This window comes from Haliotis cracherodii, unplaced genomic scaffold, assembly GCF_022045235.1.
Source record: "Haliotis cracherodii isolate W230 unplaced genomic scaffold, xgHalCrac1.p SCAF_18, whole genome shotgun sequence".
Taxonomy (NCBI): Eukaryota; Metazoa; Mollusca; class Gastropoda; order Lepetellida; family Haliotidae; genus Haliotis; species Haliotis cracherodii.
Window position 1 is genome coordinate 12,147,374 of NW_027266273.1, and position 15,674 is coordinate 12,163,047.

Genomic DNA, 15,674 nt, shown 5'->3' on the forward strand with positions numbered 1-15,674 from the left:
ATCCGGACTAGTACAACGCCAACGCACATACATGTGCATGCACACATGCATGCACATCGCTATATAAGTGCAATAACCTTGGACGCGATGTTAAACCCCATTTCACCTCATTTCCCAACCGACTCCTAACAAATGCCCTCAGTAACGAACATGAAAAGAAAGAACTGGAACTAGTATACTCTAAATGTCTTCAAAATCGTTACTGGTATTATCAAGAGGTGCACTCTATATTTGACTAGCAGGTGACCAACTTTATGTCAGACTCCAATACCTACTCTGACCTACATGTATCACATTGCTCCAGCAGTGCTGACATTTGATGCACAAGTCTAGACTATCATCAGACCACATCGGGTCCTCACAGCTCGAACTGATATTACCTCCATTTCAAATTCATGAACTTGAGTGAACTCATCAATATGTCCAATAGGCTCCAGGTTCAGCTCCACATTCAGAAGCCACGGATCGCCCAACAATCACTGCTACTGCGTCCATTGTTTACCTGGTGGATGATCTTTCCTTCTGTGTAGCATTGGTCAGTTCTGGTTGTGATCGACCCCTGATTGAGCCCCTAGTTGGTTGGATTGGCTGGTGGGTTTGAACCCAAGATTCATCTGGTTTATAGTTCTGTCCGCACCATTCTGTTTACGCCATACTCGAAGGTTTTCCTGAAGTGGCATTTGTCAATTTGGGTTTTTGAACTAAAGAGTTTGAATTTATTTCTTTAAAGCTGCACTCAGGTTCCCACTATGTGACGGTCCATACTATGAACGAGTCCATACTATCCAGTGGTTGATATTATGAGCATTGATCCATGCCTTTGGGGTATGTAGATGCGCCATCGAACAAGTCACGGAACCTGTTTCCTCTGATCTTTTAGATTGCCTGTTACAACATGTGTAGGTGGGTGGAGACCCAGTTCTCACCCTGAATCTCCAATGCACTTCTATGTTTTTTGTTTTTTCTGAACCTGATGCCTCCAATCTATTAGGTTGCCTCTTACAACATGCACAGGTTCTTGGGGACCCAGTTCTAACCCAACCCGTGAAGATCCGGGGTAGAATAGTTACAGATGCCGTCTCATAGTTGGAATATTGCTGAGTGCAGCGTTAAACAACAAAGAAACAAACAGAATCTAACCCAGAATCCCCAATGAACGTCTATGCTTTTTGTTTTTTCTTCTTCCTTAAACTCATACAACTGTTTACAGCAGCTTCAAATCCACTCACTCATGAACAAACAATTGTTTTTTATCTGGAAAACCTTGATGCCAGAAGGAACTTTTTTGCAACTGATCTCTTGCTTCCTTTTATCGGTAGTTGACTGTAGTTTCTTGATTCTTTGATCTTTATAATAATTCTACGCCCTTTAATTAAGCAAAATACTCTTTTGTCTGAGAAAGAATGCGGAGTTGTTGTGTTTGTTGTGAGGTAGTCAGGTCCTGAGGTGCGTGTGTGTGTGTGTGTGTGTGTGTGTGTGTGTGTGTGTGTGTGTGGTGCACTCTGTTGTACTCCATGGTGCTCACTGGAAGCGAGAGGAGCATTGGTGGGACAGGATTGCCTTGTGGAAGTAGTGGGACACTTCAGTTCTTACACCTCAATAAGGTTACCGCTGTGATTCCATGTTAGAATCAGTTTGTCTGGTCCAGGGCCCCATTCCTCAAAGCGATCGATCTTAGCACTACGATGATCGTAAGACTATGTTAAAGTATAGGACTTACGATCACGTTAGTGCTAAGATTGCTTTGAGGAACGGGGCCCTGGCTTGGCTGCTGTCATGTAGCTCAAATATTGTGTGGCATTATACAAACAAACACACAATCAGTAGGGTGATTGATTTGGTGTAGTCTAGCAGTTAAATCACTTTTTCGAAATGACGAAATCTTACATGGGTACAATAAAAGAAGCCCTATTGATAGTGTCCCCAACCCATGGTCTGATTCAGGGAAGTGAGTTGTTTTATTTCCTTCTTTATGAATTTTATTTCACTTTTATCAGGGTGTTTCAACAATCTCATTAAAATCAGATCTTAGTTCCCGCTACCGCTAATCAAAGATCTAAGGACATCGCATTACGGGTCATGTCAGAACAACCTTCATTTGACCAATCGGAGCGTCCCTTACCATATCAGGAAAGTGACAGTCAGAATGTGAATTCTGACTGTGCAATCTCGAAAGATTTAGCACAGGGTATTCCGAACGATAGTTACAGGCTTTATGACTGTATATACATGTATACAATCTAGGCCCTCTATCTGCCCTTCCAGAATGTTTGTTCCATTTTCAAATTTTTAATTTAGAATTTGTCAAAATATTTTTCAAAGCATAGTCACCAGTTTGAACTGGTGCCGTAAAGCACGAGAAAGCTGCCTTCTGATTGACTAATGTCTTCTTCTAGTCAGTCATTCTATTGGTCAGTCAAAATTCGCGGTAGCAAGAACTAAGATCTGATTTGAATGAGATTGGGTGTTTCAGTTTAATGCTGAAGCGGCACAGGTTGTGTACAGGTCTACCTCGCTAAGAGAAACCAACAAACAGGGGTACAGTTATGATAAATATGATATATGACAATGATAAATATTGTGATGAATCTGTGATTTGAGCCACAATGAACAGATCCTGCACCATCTAAGCTAGGAGTGATTGATACAGCAAGGACTGGGTACGATATCTATCATGATACAAAGGTCACGATACTATAGGTATTTACTTCAAATGACGTGGAAACGTTTTGACTATAGACCTGTGAAGATCGGGGGTAGAATAGGTCTTCAGCCATCCATGCTTGCCGTAAAACGACTATGTTTGTCGAAAGAGGCGACTAATGGGCTCGGATGGTCAGGCTCGCTGACTTTGTTGATGCATGTCATTGATCCCAATTGCGTGGATCAATGCTCATGATATTAATCACTGGATTGTCTGATCCAGACTCGATTATTTACAGACCGCCGTCATATAGGTGGAATATTGCAAAGTGCGCCGATGAACAACAAACCAACCAACCAAAGACTATAAATAGGTCCAAAAGGAAAATCTGGCTGTAGACACATGTTTGTAGCAGCTGTTTTCTGTAATGAACTTGCAACGCTAATTACAACACATTTTGCGATATTTGACTGACAAAAACGCCAGGGGTCATTAAATGAGTAGTAAGTGAGTTATAATGTCGTCTTGTATTGTTTGTTTGTTTATTTGTTGTTTAATGCTGCACTCTGCAATTTTCCAGCCATACGACGGCAGTCTGTAAATAATCGAGTCTGGACCAGACAATCCAGTGATTGATATCATGAGCATCGAGCCACACAATTGGGATACGATGACATACATCAACCAAGTCAGCGAATCTGACCACCCGATCTTGTTAGTCGCCTCTTACGACAAGCATAGTCGCCTTTTACGGCAAGCATGGGATTCTGAAGACCTATTCTTTCCCAGATCTTCACAGGTATCATCTTGTATTGACACTTGACACGAAAAAAAATAAATGAAAAATACGAAAAATAAATGTATCGCGTATCGTATCGTATCGTATCGTATCGTATCGTATCGTATCGTATCGTATCGTATCGTATCGTATCGTATCGTATCGTATCGTATCGTATCGTATCATTGCATGTAACTTCACGATGCACCGGTGCATCAATATATGGTTTCACCACTAATCTGAGTACACCTGCTGAGCTAATTTCGTGTCACATGTGACCATGGAACCTGCTGCAAGTATTACCATGTGAATATGTGTCATTGCCAGCACATGTGCCTCTCTGTTGTTCCACCAAGCACCTTCATGGTAAACATTCTTATCAGGAATGCAAGGCCATAGTTAACTTTTTTTGAAAGGGGGGGCGGCAAATATTTGTACAAGTATCACTTGTCCCCAACTTGATTCAAATAAAACTGTTTTCTATAAAAAAAATCTAATGGAATGACCAAGCATGATTTACAGCCCCACAGAAAGGCAGCATGGTAGCCTAGTGGTTAAACCATTTGATGGTGACATCAAAGATCCAGGATGTATTCCCCATGTTAGTAAAATGTGAGCACATTTCTGGTGTTTCTGCTGTGATGTTGCCTGTTTGTTGCTAGAAAAGGAATTATATCCACTCACAAGTAAGAGCAGGGAAAAACAAATTTTGTTCAAAATTAGGATATATTTTCTTGGATTCAGGGGTATTTTAATATTTCCTTCAATCCAAAAATATATGACTATATATCATAGCCTCATCTTTTTATTGGTCTTTCCAGTGAAGTGCCAATCAAAGCTGCAAGGCATAAATAATGTTTGTTATTACTATTTTTTAAGGCAAATTTGGGAATGTTTACCAATATTTGCTTCTGACTTGGGATTGAATATCGGCCCCTGAGCAGATCTGGGTAAATCCCTGAAGAACTGAAACACGTTCCTATGACATGGGAACAAGTAATCAACAAATGTTGTATGAATTTGTCACTTCTAGTTTGTGTGAACGTTTTCTTTCCATAAAATATGATTTGCTCATGGAGACACCTCAGGCCTTGATATATGAAGAAGCTGCCATCATATAACATGACTATCACTTACGCCCGATCGCTCACTCAACAACTTTCATGAGTCAAGCCAAAAAAATGCGGTGGAAGAACTTTACACATTACAATTAAGTCCTAATTAAGTGTTGTGATTGTTGTAAGGCCATGTGTCATGACTTCCTCCTTACACGGACATGGAGGAGGTGATACTACAGTACTTATATGTTTCCTTGTGTTTCAGAGCTGCGGAGGAGTTGAAGCCTTCATTCTCGGGGTCTACAATCTGGTAGGTGCACATTGCCTACATTTGTACTTCCATATTTGAAGGGGAACTATGCTCTAAGGCTCATGACTATTTTGAGTACAGGTCAAGGCAAAATGTTGAAATAGATGTGTTGTGTCTGTTTGATTGTCTTTCTAGAAGTTGGTGAGTAAATAAGAAATTTTGGAATAATAACTTCAGGTTTATTGCATAAGTGACGATTTGATGTAGATTCTTACGCCTTTATCAATCTGGAATGAGTACAACCGAATGACAACATTTCTCTGATCACTTGGTTGTACCCTCTTGAGAATTGTGTGAGAATGTTGAAACTGGAAGTTGTTATTCATAAAGTCGTACATTTTCTTAATGTGTTGATTTTGAGAAATGAACTGTTTGATTCCTCCATCTTGAAAAATTGGATTTTGCAGACAACACAAGTTTATTTAAATTTCTTGAAAAAGACGGCCAATTTGCCTCTGCCTAGTCCCTCTTCGAAATGTATATATTTAAAACTTCTTGTTCCACAGAGCCATTAAACTCCTACACTTTAGGGGAAACGTGTGGCCCACTTAGCTGAGGCACCACAAATTGCTGTGTAGAGTTGCGTCCCTTAGGCATGCAGGAACCTATGATAATGTATCAGAGTTTTCAGCGCCCAGCCTGTGCTCGTTGGTTTCACTAAAGTGGTAAAAAGTTAAGACCTGCATTACTTCGCTGTTTGTTCCCACATCAATCAACACACTATGACATAACCCAGATACTGTACAAAGAGGGGGCGGTCGGGTAGCCTAGTGGTTAAAGCGTTCGCTCGTCATGCCGAAGACCCAGGGTTCGATTCCCCACATGGGTACAATGTGTGAAGCCCATTTCTGGTGTCCCCCGCCGTGATATTGCTGGAATATTGCTAAAAGCGGTGTAAAACCATACTCACTCACTCACTGTACAAATGGCTTTAACCAAACTCACTCACACATACCACAAAACGAATGAACTATTCATTGTAATAGCGTCCTAATTGAGTGGCACAACAAGGATGAGGAACAGGTCCTGCCTCAGCAGTGACCACAGACCACTGTATGTGTGTGGTTTATGTTTTCAGTGTGGTAAGTCAATACAAGCCCATATGTAAAAGAGAAAATCTATTTCAAGTTTGCCAGGAGACTGGTCCATACTGAAATGCCCAGTCAACAACGGCTGACGTCGGTAGAAGAATGTCATCTGGGTCATTAAACTTCTTTCTACTTTGCTAATGACTTGAATAATGTCTTACCCATACGACTTATCAGATTATGTTGCTGCCGACCATTGCAGGGTAGTCTGCTGCTACTAACATAGTGAAACTGTTGAATGTGTAAGCGCAAATGTTTCCACGCATTCCGAGAGAGCAGCCCAATAGCTACACTGTGCCATAAATTAGACGGAGCTGATTCATGAGGGACAGGTAATCGGTAATTCCGAATTTCAGTCAGGTTGTTCCAGATTTAAGAACCTCTGATGACGTCACACTACAGTAACAGAAGGTTCTTCTAAATGTTGATAAACTTACAAGGCAGGCAATATCAACAATGCTAGGGACCGGATGAATACATTTCAATTGCAATACCTGGGTTTTACAATTAACGTTTTCTAAACTTGCCTTTGATTTAAACACAGTTGTGTTTGATATTTGGTTAATAGTCACAATATCTTTTTAACATGAAAATTTCAAGACGTGAATCAAACCTGCACCCTCACATATCATGTTTGTTTACCCACTGAGCTACTGAGGCAGGTGATGAGAAGTTGTTAAGTTTATCATGTCATGACTCCAGCTAGTCCATGCTGCCAGTTTTTTCTCTCTCGCGCTTTGAGCGAATTCCTTTTATACCGTGATACACTGTATTGTTTCACTATAAGGTGTGTCAATTTTTCTATATTATTTCTGGTATTACTTGCATTTAATCAGTTCATCAGTTGGATAAAACACGACCCTGAGGTTTTGGTTGAAAATGTAAAACCCTGACCTTGTGAAAAACCCTCGGAGGCGTGCCCTAAGCCATTGTTACTTCAAGAAATATATGAAGGGTGGAAGGGTAGCCTAGTGGTTATAGTGTTTGCTCGTCATGCCAAGGCCCAGGTTCGATTCCCCACATTGATACAATGTCTGGAGCCCATTTATGGTGTCCCCTGCCGGATATCGCTGGAATATTGTTAAAAGCAGTGTAAAACCATATGCACCCTCAGGAAATGTAAGAAATGTCAACCTTACAAGAAAACTTTACTTTACACTTAAAGTTGTGAATAATGGATTAATGGATGATGTCAGATTGTATTGCTTTCAATAATGGATCAGAATGACAATTGGCTTTTACAGACCAGCTCACTTTGAGAATCACAGACTGTGCAAATATTTGAGAGTTTTGACACGTGATCTTTCAACCCTTACTGTCATTATTGCATGGTAGAGCTGAATTCTTGAATTTGTCTGGATTAATCACTGTCCGTTTTAAAGAAATATGCATGTTCAGTAATGTCCTTTTAAACATGTACTACTCAAGAAAGTTGCAGCACAATCCAATTCTTTCATGTTAGTACAGATAATCCGTCATGGCATTAACTATAGTAATATGAAAGAATCGGTTCTTTAACTTCTTTTCAGTAGTATATATGCAGTTTACGAAATAAGTCATGAAAGTCAAGGGGCCTTAGTGTCATAACCCTAATGTTAAAAGGTAACGATTTAGGAGTTCCATGATTCAAGTAACATTAAAGCAAATCTGACGGACCCCGGGACTCGCCTATTTTATCATTCACTGTGTATGGGTTTCCATGTAACTGTCTGGATTAACTGAGTGTGGATTAATAAGGTTTATCTGTAAACAGACCTTGTGTCTACAGGACTGCACAGTATTACTGGTACATTGGTATTCTGCCTTTGGGTTTCAAGCAATACATATTGCAATATTTTGTTGTTGTTCCGATATGTTTGGTAAAACAAAATTATAACAAGTTTCGTTATTATTTCTACCATTTAATCTAAAATCTACGCATAAATTCATTCATGAATGATGTTTACCTCCGAAATTGATCGACAAAACAACGGAAACACGAAAGTGATTTTCCCTCTTGTTGTTATCTCCCCTGTTTGACTTCAAAATGGTGGTGCCTGACCAAGATTAGTAATATTTACTTGATTATTTTGGAAAAAAAAAAGGATTTGCATGAACAATCAGTGTTAATGACTTTAGCTGCCAATATGCTGCAATATATATTGCAAACCAAACACCTGTATCGCATTGAATTGCTATACCAGTGTTTTATTCAACACACAGCCCGAGTATTTGACTGAAACAACATCAGTTTCTTCTTCTCCTCATCAAGATCAAGACCATAATTTCATCGCGGGACATTGGGTTAGTGAGTTAGATTTTTTACTACTTTTAGCAATATTCCAGCAATATCACGGCAGGGGACACCAGAAATGGGCTTCACACATTGTACTCATGTGGGGAATTGAACCCGGGCCTTCGGCGTGACGAGCAGATGCTAGAACCACCGGGTTGGTTACCCCACTGCCCCGGAGCAAGCCTGACAGCCCCAGACAGTTTGTCTAATGTTAAGGCTTTCCAAGGGCTAATTGAGGTTCGGGTTTCTCGGGGTGTGTTCTATACCTGGATTCTATTACCTAGTTACATTGTGTGCTGGAGGCCCATTCCCCTTCCCCTGCAGGGCCAGTTCGGGATTATCGCTAAAAGCTACGTATAATTACTCCCTTACTCAGGAAATTGAATGCTGAATTTTACAAGTTGATCAATGATTTAAGTATTATAAACAAGATATCAAGATAGTTGATTAGATATATATTTTTCAGTATTGCAAATACAAATGTTGTCGGTCATTTTCGGTAGCAGTCTCAGTTTACGGATGCGGCTTTAAGAAGAAACATGAGGTCAGTTTGGAATGAAATGGCCTCATCATTATAACAGAGAAGGGATCAAGGGCTTCCATTAACCAAAGCACTCACTCAGCATTAGGGAAGGAAACATTAAGTGTACTGAAGGTTTTCCTTCAAATTTGAATTGAACATTATATATTAGATTATTATTTGTGTTTCAGAGTTCATGACTGTTTTCCCCATGAAGATCTGGGTTAGAATTGGTCTTCAGCAACATGTTCTTGTTGTAAGAGGCGACTCATGGGTGTGGGTGGTCAGTGACATGGTTGATGCATGTCATTATATCCCTACTGCATGGATCGATGCTCATGACATCAATCACTGAATTGTCTGGTCCAGACATGATTATTTACAAACCGCTGTCATATAGCTGGAATACTGCTGAATGCAGCGTTTAGCAACAAACAAACAAAGTTAAATGAAGCTATCTTTGTTTCACAAGCCTTGAACATATCATGCAAACATGAAAGAAAAAATATTTCTGATATCTATCCCCAAGGAATTGGTCAACATCCAGAATGTCTGAATATTGCTGAGTGTGGTGTTAAACAAGAAACTTAAGTTATTTTTACGCAAAGTTTCTGTATAATTTATTTGTAACATATTGTGCCTTTTGATACTATCGTTTCTTATGCATACTGTTGACAGTGCCATCAGCGTTTTTAAATTCCTCACTCATTTGGTTGAAACTTGTCATCGATCCCAATTGCAATGATCGATGCTCATGATGTCAATCACTGGATTGTCTGGTCCAGACTCGATCATTTACAGACCGCCGTCATATAGGTGGAATATTGCTGAGTACAGCATTAAACAACAAACAAGCAACCATATTATCAGCCTCGTTTTTATATAACATTAGACAACAAAGAAACAAACAATTTTGAATTCCTATTGATATGGCATTGTCATAGGAAACAATAGCAATACATCAATGGTTTGATATATTGTTATACTCCCAACTAGATGTTTCCTAATTATGATGCTGGGAATCACCAATGGCCATGACCATTGTAAGCTTCTACAATAACATTGGCATACACATTTGTTTCAGAAAACTGATCTGGAGGTATTTTACTCATTTGTAATGTATCTCTTCCGCATTAAAGAACGCATTTCTTAAAATAGAAAAAAATTAAGAAGACAAGAAGCAAGAGGAATTTTTCCAGATTCGCATTCTTCCAACATCTTTAGCTCTGTTTTCTGAACAGCTTCCTTCAAGCATTTAACCCCTTCTAGCTCATGCCTTGTGTTCACCTTGAGGCCACCACTGTGGTAGGATTGGAAGGGTTACCCCCATTAAACCAGTCTTTGTAAACATGGTTGTGAGAATTGGATGTGTCTGGTTGATCTGTTGTGAAGGCACAGAGCTCCCTGTTTATGCCAGAACCCTCTCTTCACTTACAACGAGCAGATCAAATCTTTAACCCTTTCCAGTCCACAGCAGGATCAAAAGCCAGCCTACCTTTCAGAGAGGGTATCTGTTGCTGAAAATATACATACAATAAACTACGTTTTATACATAGCTGACACACTGTGATATGGATAAAATACTGTTCTAAGGGTGCTAAACCAAACTCACTCATTCACCGATACTAATTAGGTATTAGTATTCGAGTTATGACAAACATGTCCTGAATTTCATGTTTATTTTGACCACAACTGAAATGAAGCAGCACATATTGGGACTATTCCTCAATATTTTCTAGGATATTTTTCTTTGCCTTATGTGAACTGGTTCCACAATGAGGACCTTTAATCAGCTTTAACTGTGGTGTTGTTACCCTGCCTACTTTCAGATGATAGGTTTGTTCAGTTATATGCTTGCTGTGCCGAAAAATCAGGTTTGATTCCCCACATGGGTGCTCTGTCCTAAGCCATTGGGCGATTGGTTTGCCTAGTGGTTAAAGTGTTCGCTCGTCATGCGGAAGACCCAGGTTTGATTCCCCACATGGGTGCTCTGTCTGAAGCCATTGGGCGGTTGGTTTGCCTAGTGGGTAAAGTGTTTGCTCGTCATGTGGAAGACCCAGGTTTGATTCCTCACATGGGTGCTCTGTCCTAAGCCATTGGACGGTGGGGTTGCCTAGTGGTTAAAGCATTCACATGTCATGCGGAAGATCTGGGATTGATTCCCTACATGTGTACAATGTGTGAAGCCCATTACTGGCGTTCCCCGCATGACATTGCTGGAATATTGCTAAAAGCGGCGTAAATCCATAATCACTCACTCCCTCTCAAGCCATTTTGTATTTCCTTGATTGTCTGGTTTGTTTACATGATGTCATGACATGGCAGGAGTACTGCTCTACAGTGCCAAGCAACACTGTGCACATTGTGTGAGTGGCGGGTGCATGTCGGGCAAGACATGTTTACCTCTTCCCGAACACCTGGTGTCATCTCTTAGTTGTAGTGATCAATTCATATAATTTTCATTACAAATTTGCCTCAAAGCCTGTGGAATCTGTTTTGTCTAAAATAATCAAGACTGGTTATTCTCGGACGTCGAATTTAATAATATGTCTCCTCTGGAAAACTTCACTCAGTCTCTGCTGGAGAACCTGTAAAGGAAGTCTTAAGTATGAATACAAACTGAATTACTATGGAAACAACTTCAAACACAATGCCAATTAAACATACCCAATGGAATCTGTTTCAGTAGATAAGTGAGCCTGATTATTCTTTGGCGTTGACGTCTTGTTTTTATCTAATAGTCATAATTTATCATGTCTATTGCCATGTGTTATATGTAGTTAGATCCAATCTTTGACGTTGTGGTAATCCTGGACACAAAACTGAAATACCTCATAGCTGAGCCTATGATCATCATATGAAATTGTAAGCATTTAAAATATTTATGACAAATAATCCTAATAAGTCCTAGACCGCCTCCGTGGTCTAATGGTAGAGTGTTCGCCCGGAGAGCGGAAGGTCCTTGGTTATGATCCCCAGCCGCGTCATACCAAAAGACGTTAAAAGATGGTACTTGTTGTTACCCTGTCTGGCGCTCGGCATTAAGGGGCTTAAACAAGGACTGGTCGGCTCAGAGTCAGTATACCGTGTCTGAGTGGGGTATTCATGTTAAACTGCGGCAGTGTGCTAGCACTATAAATCGGCATCAGTCCACACACACACACACATACACGTGCATGCATGTCACTATATAAGTGCAATAATCTTGGACGCGACGTTAAACCCCATTTCACCCCACCTCACCTTATACGTCCTGGGTAGAACATGGAATGAGTTGTCTGTTCTTTGCTACAAGCAGAGTGCTCAGGAGGATATATTTCAGACCCGTGAAGATCCGGGGTAGAATAGGTCTTCAGCAACCCATGCTTGCCGTAAAAGGCGACTATGCTTGTCGTAAGAGATGACTAACGGGATTGGATGGTCATGTTCGCTGACTTGGATGATGCATGTCATCAATCCCAATTGCGTGGATCGATGTTCATGATATCAATCACTGGATTGTCTGTCCAGACTCGATTATTTACAGACCACTGTCATATAGGTGGAATATTGCTGAGTGCGGCGTTAAACAACCAACCAAACAACATTATCTTCAGCTATATTTAGAGTTTGAGGAATTCAGTCTGTAGAAAGAAAGTGACAAGTTGCATTTTAAAATGAAGTCATGAATACCACATCAGTGTTTGAAATTAACTGGGGTCCTGTGGCCCTTGAAGTCTTCTCCCTCTGGGAAGGCCACTTAAAGTTTTAACTTTAAACATTATAAGGACCCCTTGACTTCCATGCTTAATTTCTAATGCTGCTGTTTTCAGTTAGAAGCAGAACAGGCAAATATTTTTGGAATATATCTTACACATTTTCATTTCAGTATCTGCTTCCTGATGTTATGCATTACATCGTCGACCTGTCAAGATCCGGGGTAGAATAGGTTTTCAGCAATGCTTGCCGTAAATGCTACTATGCTTGTCTTACGAGGCGACTAACAGGGTTGTGTGATCGGGCTAGTTGACTTGGTTGATGCATGTCATGGTATCCCCACTGCATCGATCAGTGCTCCAGATGTCAATCACTGGATTGTCTGGTCCAGACTGATTATTTACAGACTACTGTCATATAGCTGGAATATTGCTGATTGCGGTGTTCAACAACAAAATAAACAAACAAACATATCGTCAGCCTTTTTTTTATAATATTAGTACCTTTACTTATGTGTATTCATATTCATAGTGATATTTCTGTCACCACAGTACACATGTACTCAAATTCAAGATGTCAGTACCAGAGAATATCTGCCAAACCGATTCCATAGGGCATAAAGGCAATGTGGTAATAAACGTATGGGAATGGATCACTGACAATTAGTGATGACACCAGGTGTTCGAGAAAAGGATTAGCATGTCCTGCTTTACCAGTAGCACCCACAACACCTGATTCGTAATGACTAGATACGCTGTGGTATTGGGGTGTTTTGTATTTAGGAAAATACCAGACATTAATAAACATCCACCTATCTTCTGTTTCTTCTTGAAGATATTTTGACATTTTTGCCGGTTATCGTTCTTTTTCGAATTATGTCTCACATGATCAGTTAGATAATTTTGGCATATTATCATTACACTGTGCTTGGCCTATGAACAGAATACTCCAATAAAACCCAAATGACCAGTAATGATAATTCATCTGATTCTAGAATGGAAATCAGTGGATTCGTTTTCATTACAGACCTGTGAAGATCCAGGGTAGAATAGGTCTTCAGCAACCCATGCTTGCCATGAAAGGCGACTATGCTTGTCAAACTTTCATTACACATCCATTGTTATTTGTTGTGACCCATTTACGATGCAAAGTATAACTGACAGAATCCATACTGTAGGGGTCATATAGTGCTTTTGACTTTTAAGGTCAGTATACCTATTTCTATAATGTATTTCTACTGGATACTACGACAGCTTTGAACTTGCTGCTCCAAGTTCAATTGCAAAGAGGGGCAGTCGGGTAGCCTAGTGGTTAAAGCTTTGCTCGTCACACCATTGACCCTGGTTCAATCCCCCACATGGGTACAATGTGTGAAGCCCATTTCTGGTGTCCCCTGATGTGATATTGCTGGGATAGTGCTAAAAGCGGCATAAAACCACACTCACTCACTCACTCACTCAGGGCCTGGTCAAAAGAGGCCCTGTAACCCTGTGATTGTTTCCACTGTAAGTCCCAGGTCAAAAGAGGTTCTCATTACACCCGCTTGTCACAAACAGAACCAGGTAATGTGGAGGAATGGGTCTAGAGCATATGATCTGGAAGTGTGTGTGTCATGGTATCATCCTTGGCATTATATGTCATATGCTCATCTCATCAATCCCTTGTTTTTCTTTGCTCAGAAAAAATGGCTGTGTATAGTCCAATCAAAATCGCGCAATGAAATCGAAATCCGGTTCGTAAACTGTCACGCAGATTTCGGTCAATTGCAGTACAGTGATCGCTCGCTATAACGCTACCAATGGGGTCCAAATAATTGGTGGGCGTTATAGACGATGAGCCGTTTAACCGAGGCCGAGGCGCGCGCTCGGAAAATCTCAAATCATCAATATGTGTTTATCTCACGTCACATCAAAATAGTATATATTTTTATGGACCTAGATCTACCTGTAATATCATTCATTTATTAAATCTGTCACATTTCACAATGTCTGAAATACGTATTCCATTTCAATTTATCATTTTTAATCGATAAATTAAAAAATTATTCACTATTTCCCGCGATGTTATTGAAAATAAAATTCTCGGACACACATTTCGACAACGGGTCCACATCAAAGAGCAAAATAAAGACGTTTTAAACAAATCTTTAAATATATTATACAAAGTGATAAATAAAATCAACAAAGATATATCTAAAATTAATGAAACTTACATCTAAGTTATTATTTCCATCGTTTCGTGCGATCGCGTGTAATGTAAGTCAAATGACATCTCGGCTTTCGTCGCCTTGAATTCTCGCCTCGGAAAACAATGTTTAATGCAAAAATATATGCATGAAAAATCTTTGTCACAGCTCGTAACCTAGCACGATACATTCGCGAAGTTCCATATTTTTAATATATATCGTGATTTCCTGCTTAAAACGTTCAGATTAACACGATTTAACAAAAAATCTTTCGCCAACTTCTGAAATTTATCAAACACGAGCTTGGTATCACAGCTATAATTTGATTGGCTGCCTGAGGTCACGTGCTCAAAATTGACCAATCACGAAACTTGTAGTAGATTTCGGCAAGAAAGCGTCATTAGAAACAAATTTTAATCCAATGAAATCGCTTGTTATAACTACGGAAAAAACCAGGCGATGTTACGAAAGCGCGATTACGCAATGAATGACCGCCGTGTTGTGACAGCAACTACATGTGTGTGACAGTGTCGCCTCAAATTGGATTGCCCACTAATTAAGAATATAAACTTCGCTTGTGGTTCTCTTTTATTGCATGCATGCGCTTCTAAGATCAAAGGTCGATAGTGTGAAAAGTTAACTAGTTGAACAATCGTATTTCCGGGACTTGCCGCGGATGTTTTCAAACAGATTATTAGAACTCCATTCAGCGATAAACGGTTGATTATGCAATGAGAAGCGTTATGTGCAAATGAACAACGAACAACAATACAATTATGTCTGTGTAAAACTATCAGTAATAAAAGTGTACATAAATTTTGGGAGCCATGCGTTACCGCGCGTAGTAACCGAAGTAGCGCTTTATCGAAGAGCGCAATAGCGAGCGATCACTGTATTTGCAAAGAATGTGCACTGCCAACTCATTGTCAGCAGATATTTTCCAAACCTTTTCATCTTTTTAATAAAGGTGCCCGCGTGATTTGATGCACTTCGCGATGTAAGACCCGTTTTATCACAACATAGATCTTGATTATCGATCAGATTGTCTTGACTGGGCACCACCATTTTGTTTGAAACAAATGCAAGTGATGGAATCTGATTGGTCCACAGGAGAGGCTTA

The 15,674-nt window shown here is 40.0% G+C and overlaps 1 protein-coding gene across 3 annotated transcripts in view; it reads left to right on the top strand.

Annotated features, from left to right (window-relative positions):
* The window catches only part of LOC139465777 (hyccin 2-like), a 252,744-nt gene that overhangs the window by 68,201 nt on the left and 168,869 nt on the right, over positions 1-15,674 (top strand). For all 3 annotated transcript variants that reach the window (XM_071247673.1, XM_071247674.1, XM_071247675.1), the window contains exon 5: positions 4,746-4,790. In XM_071247673.1, the coding sequence (XP_071103774.1) occupies positions 4,746-4,790 (45 nt within the window). The remainder of the gene's footprint in view (positions 1-4,745; positions 4,791-15,674) is intronic.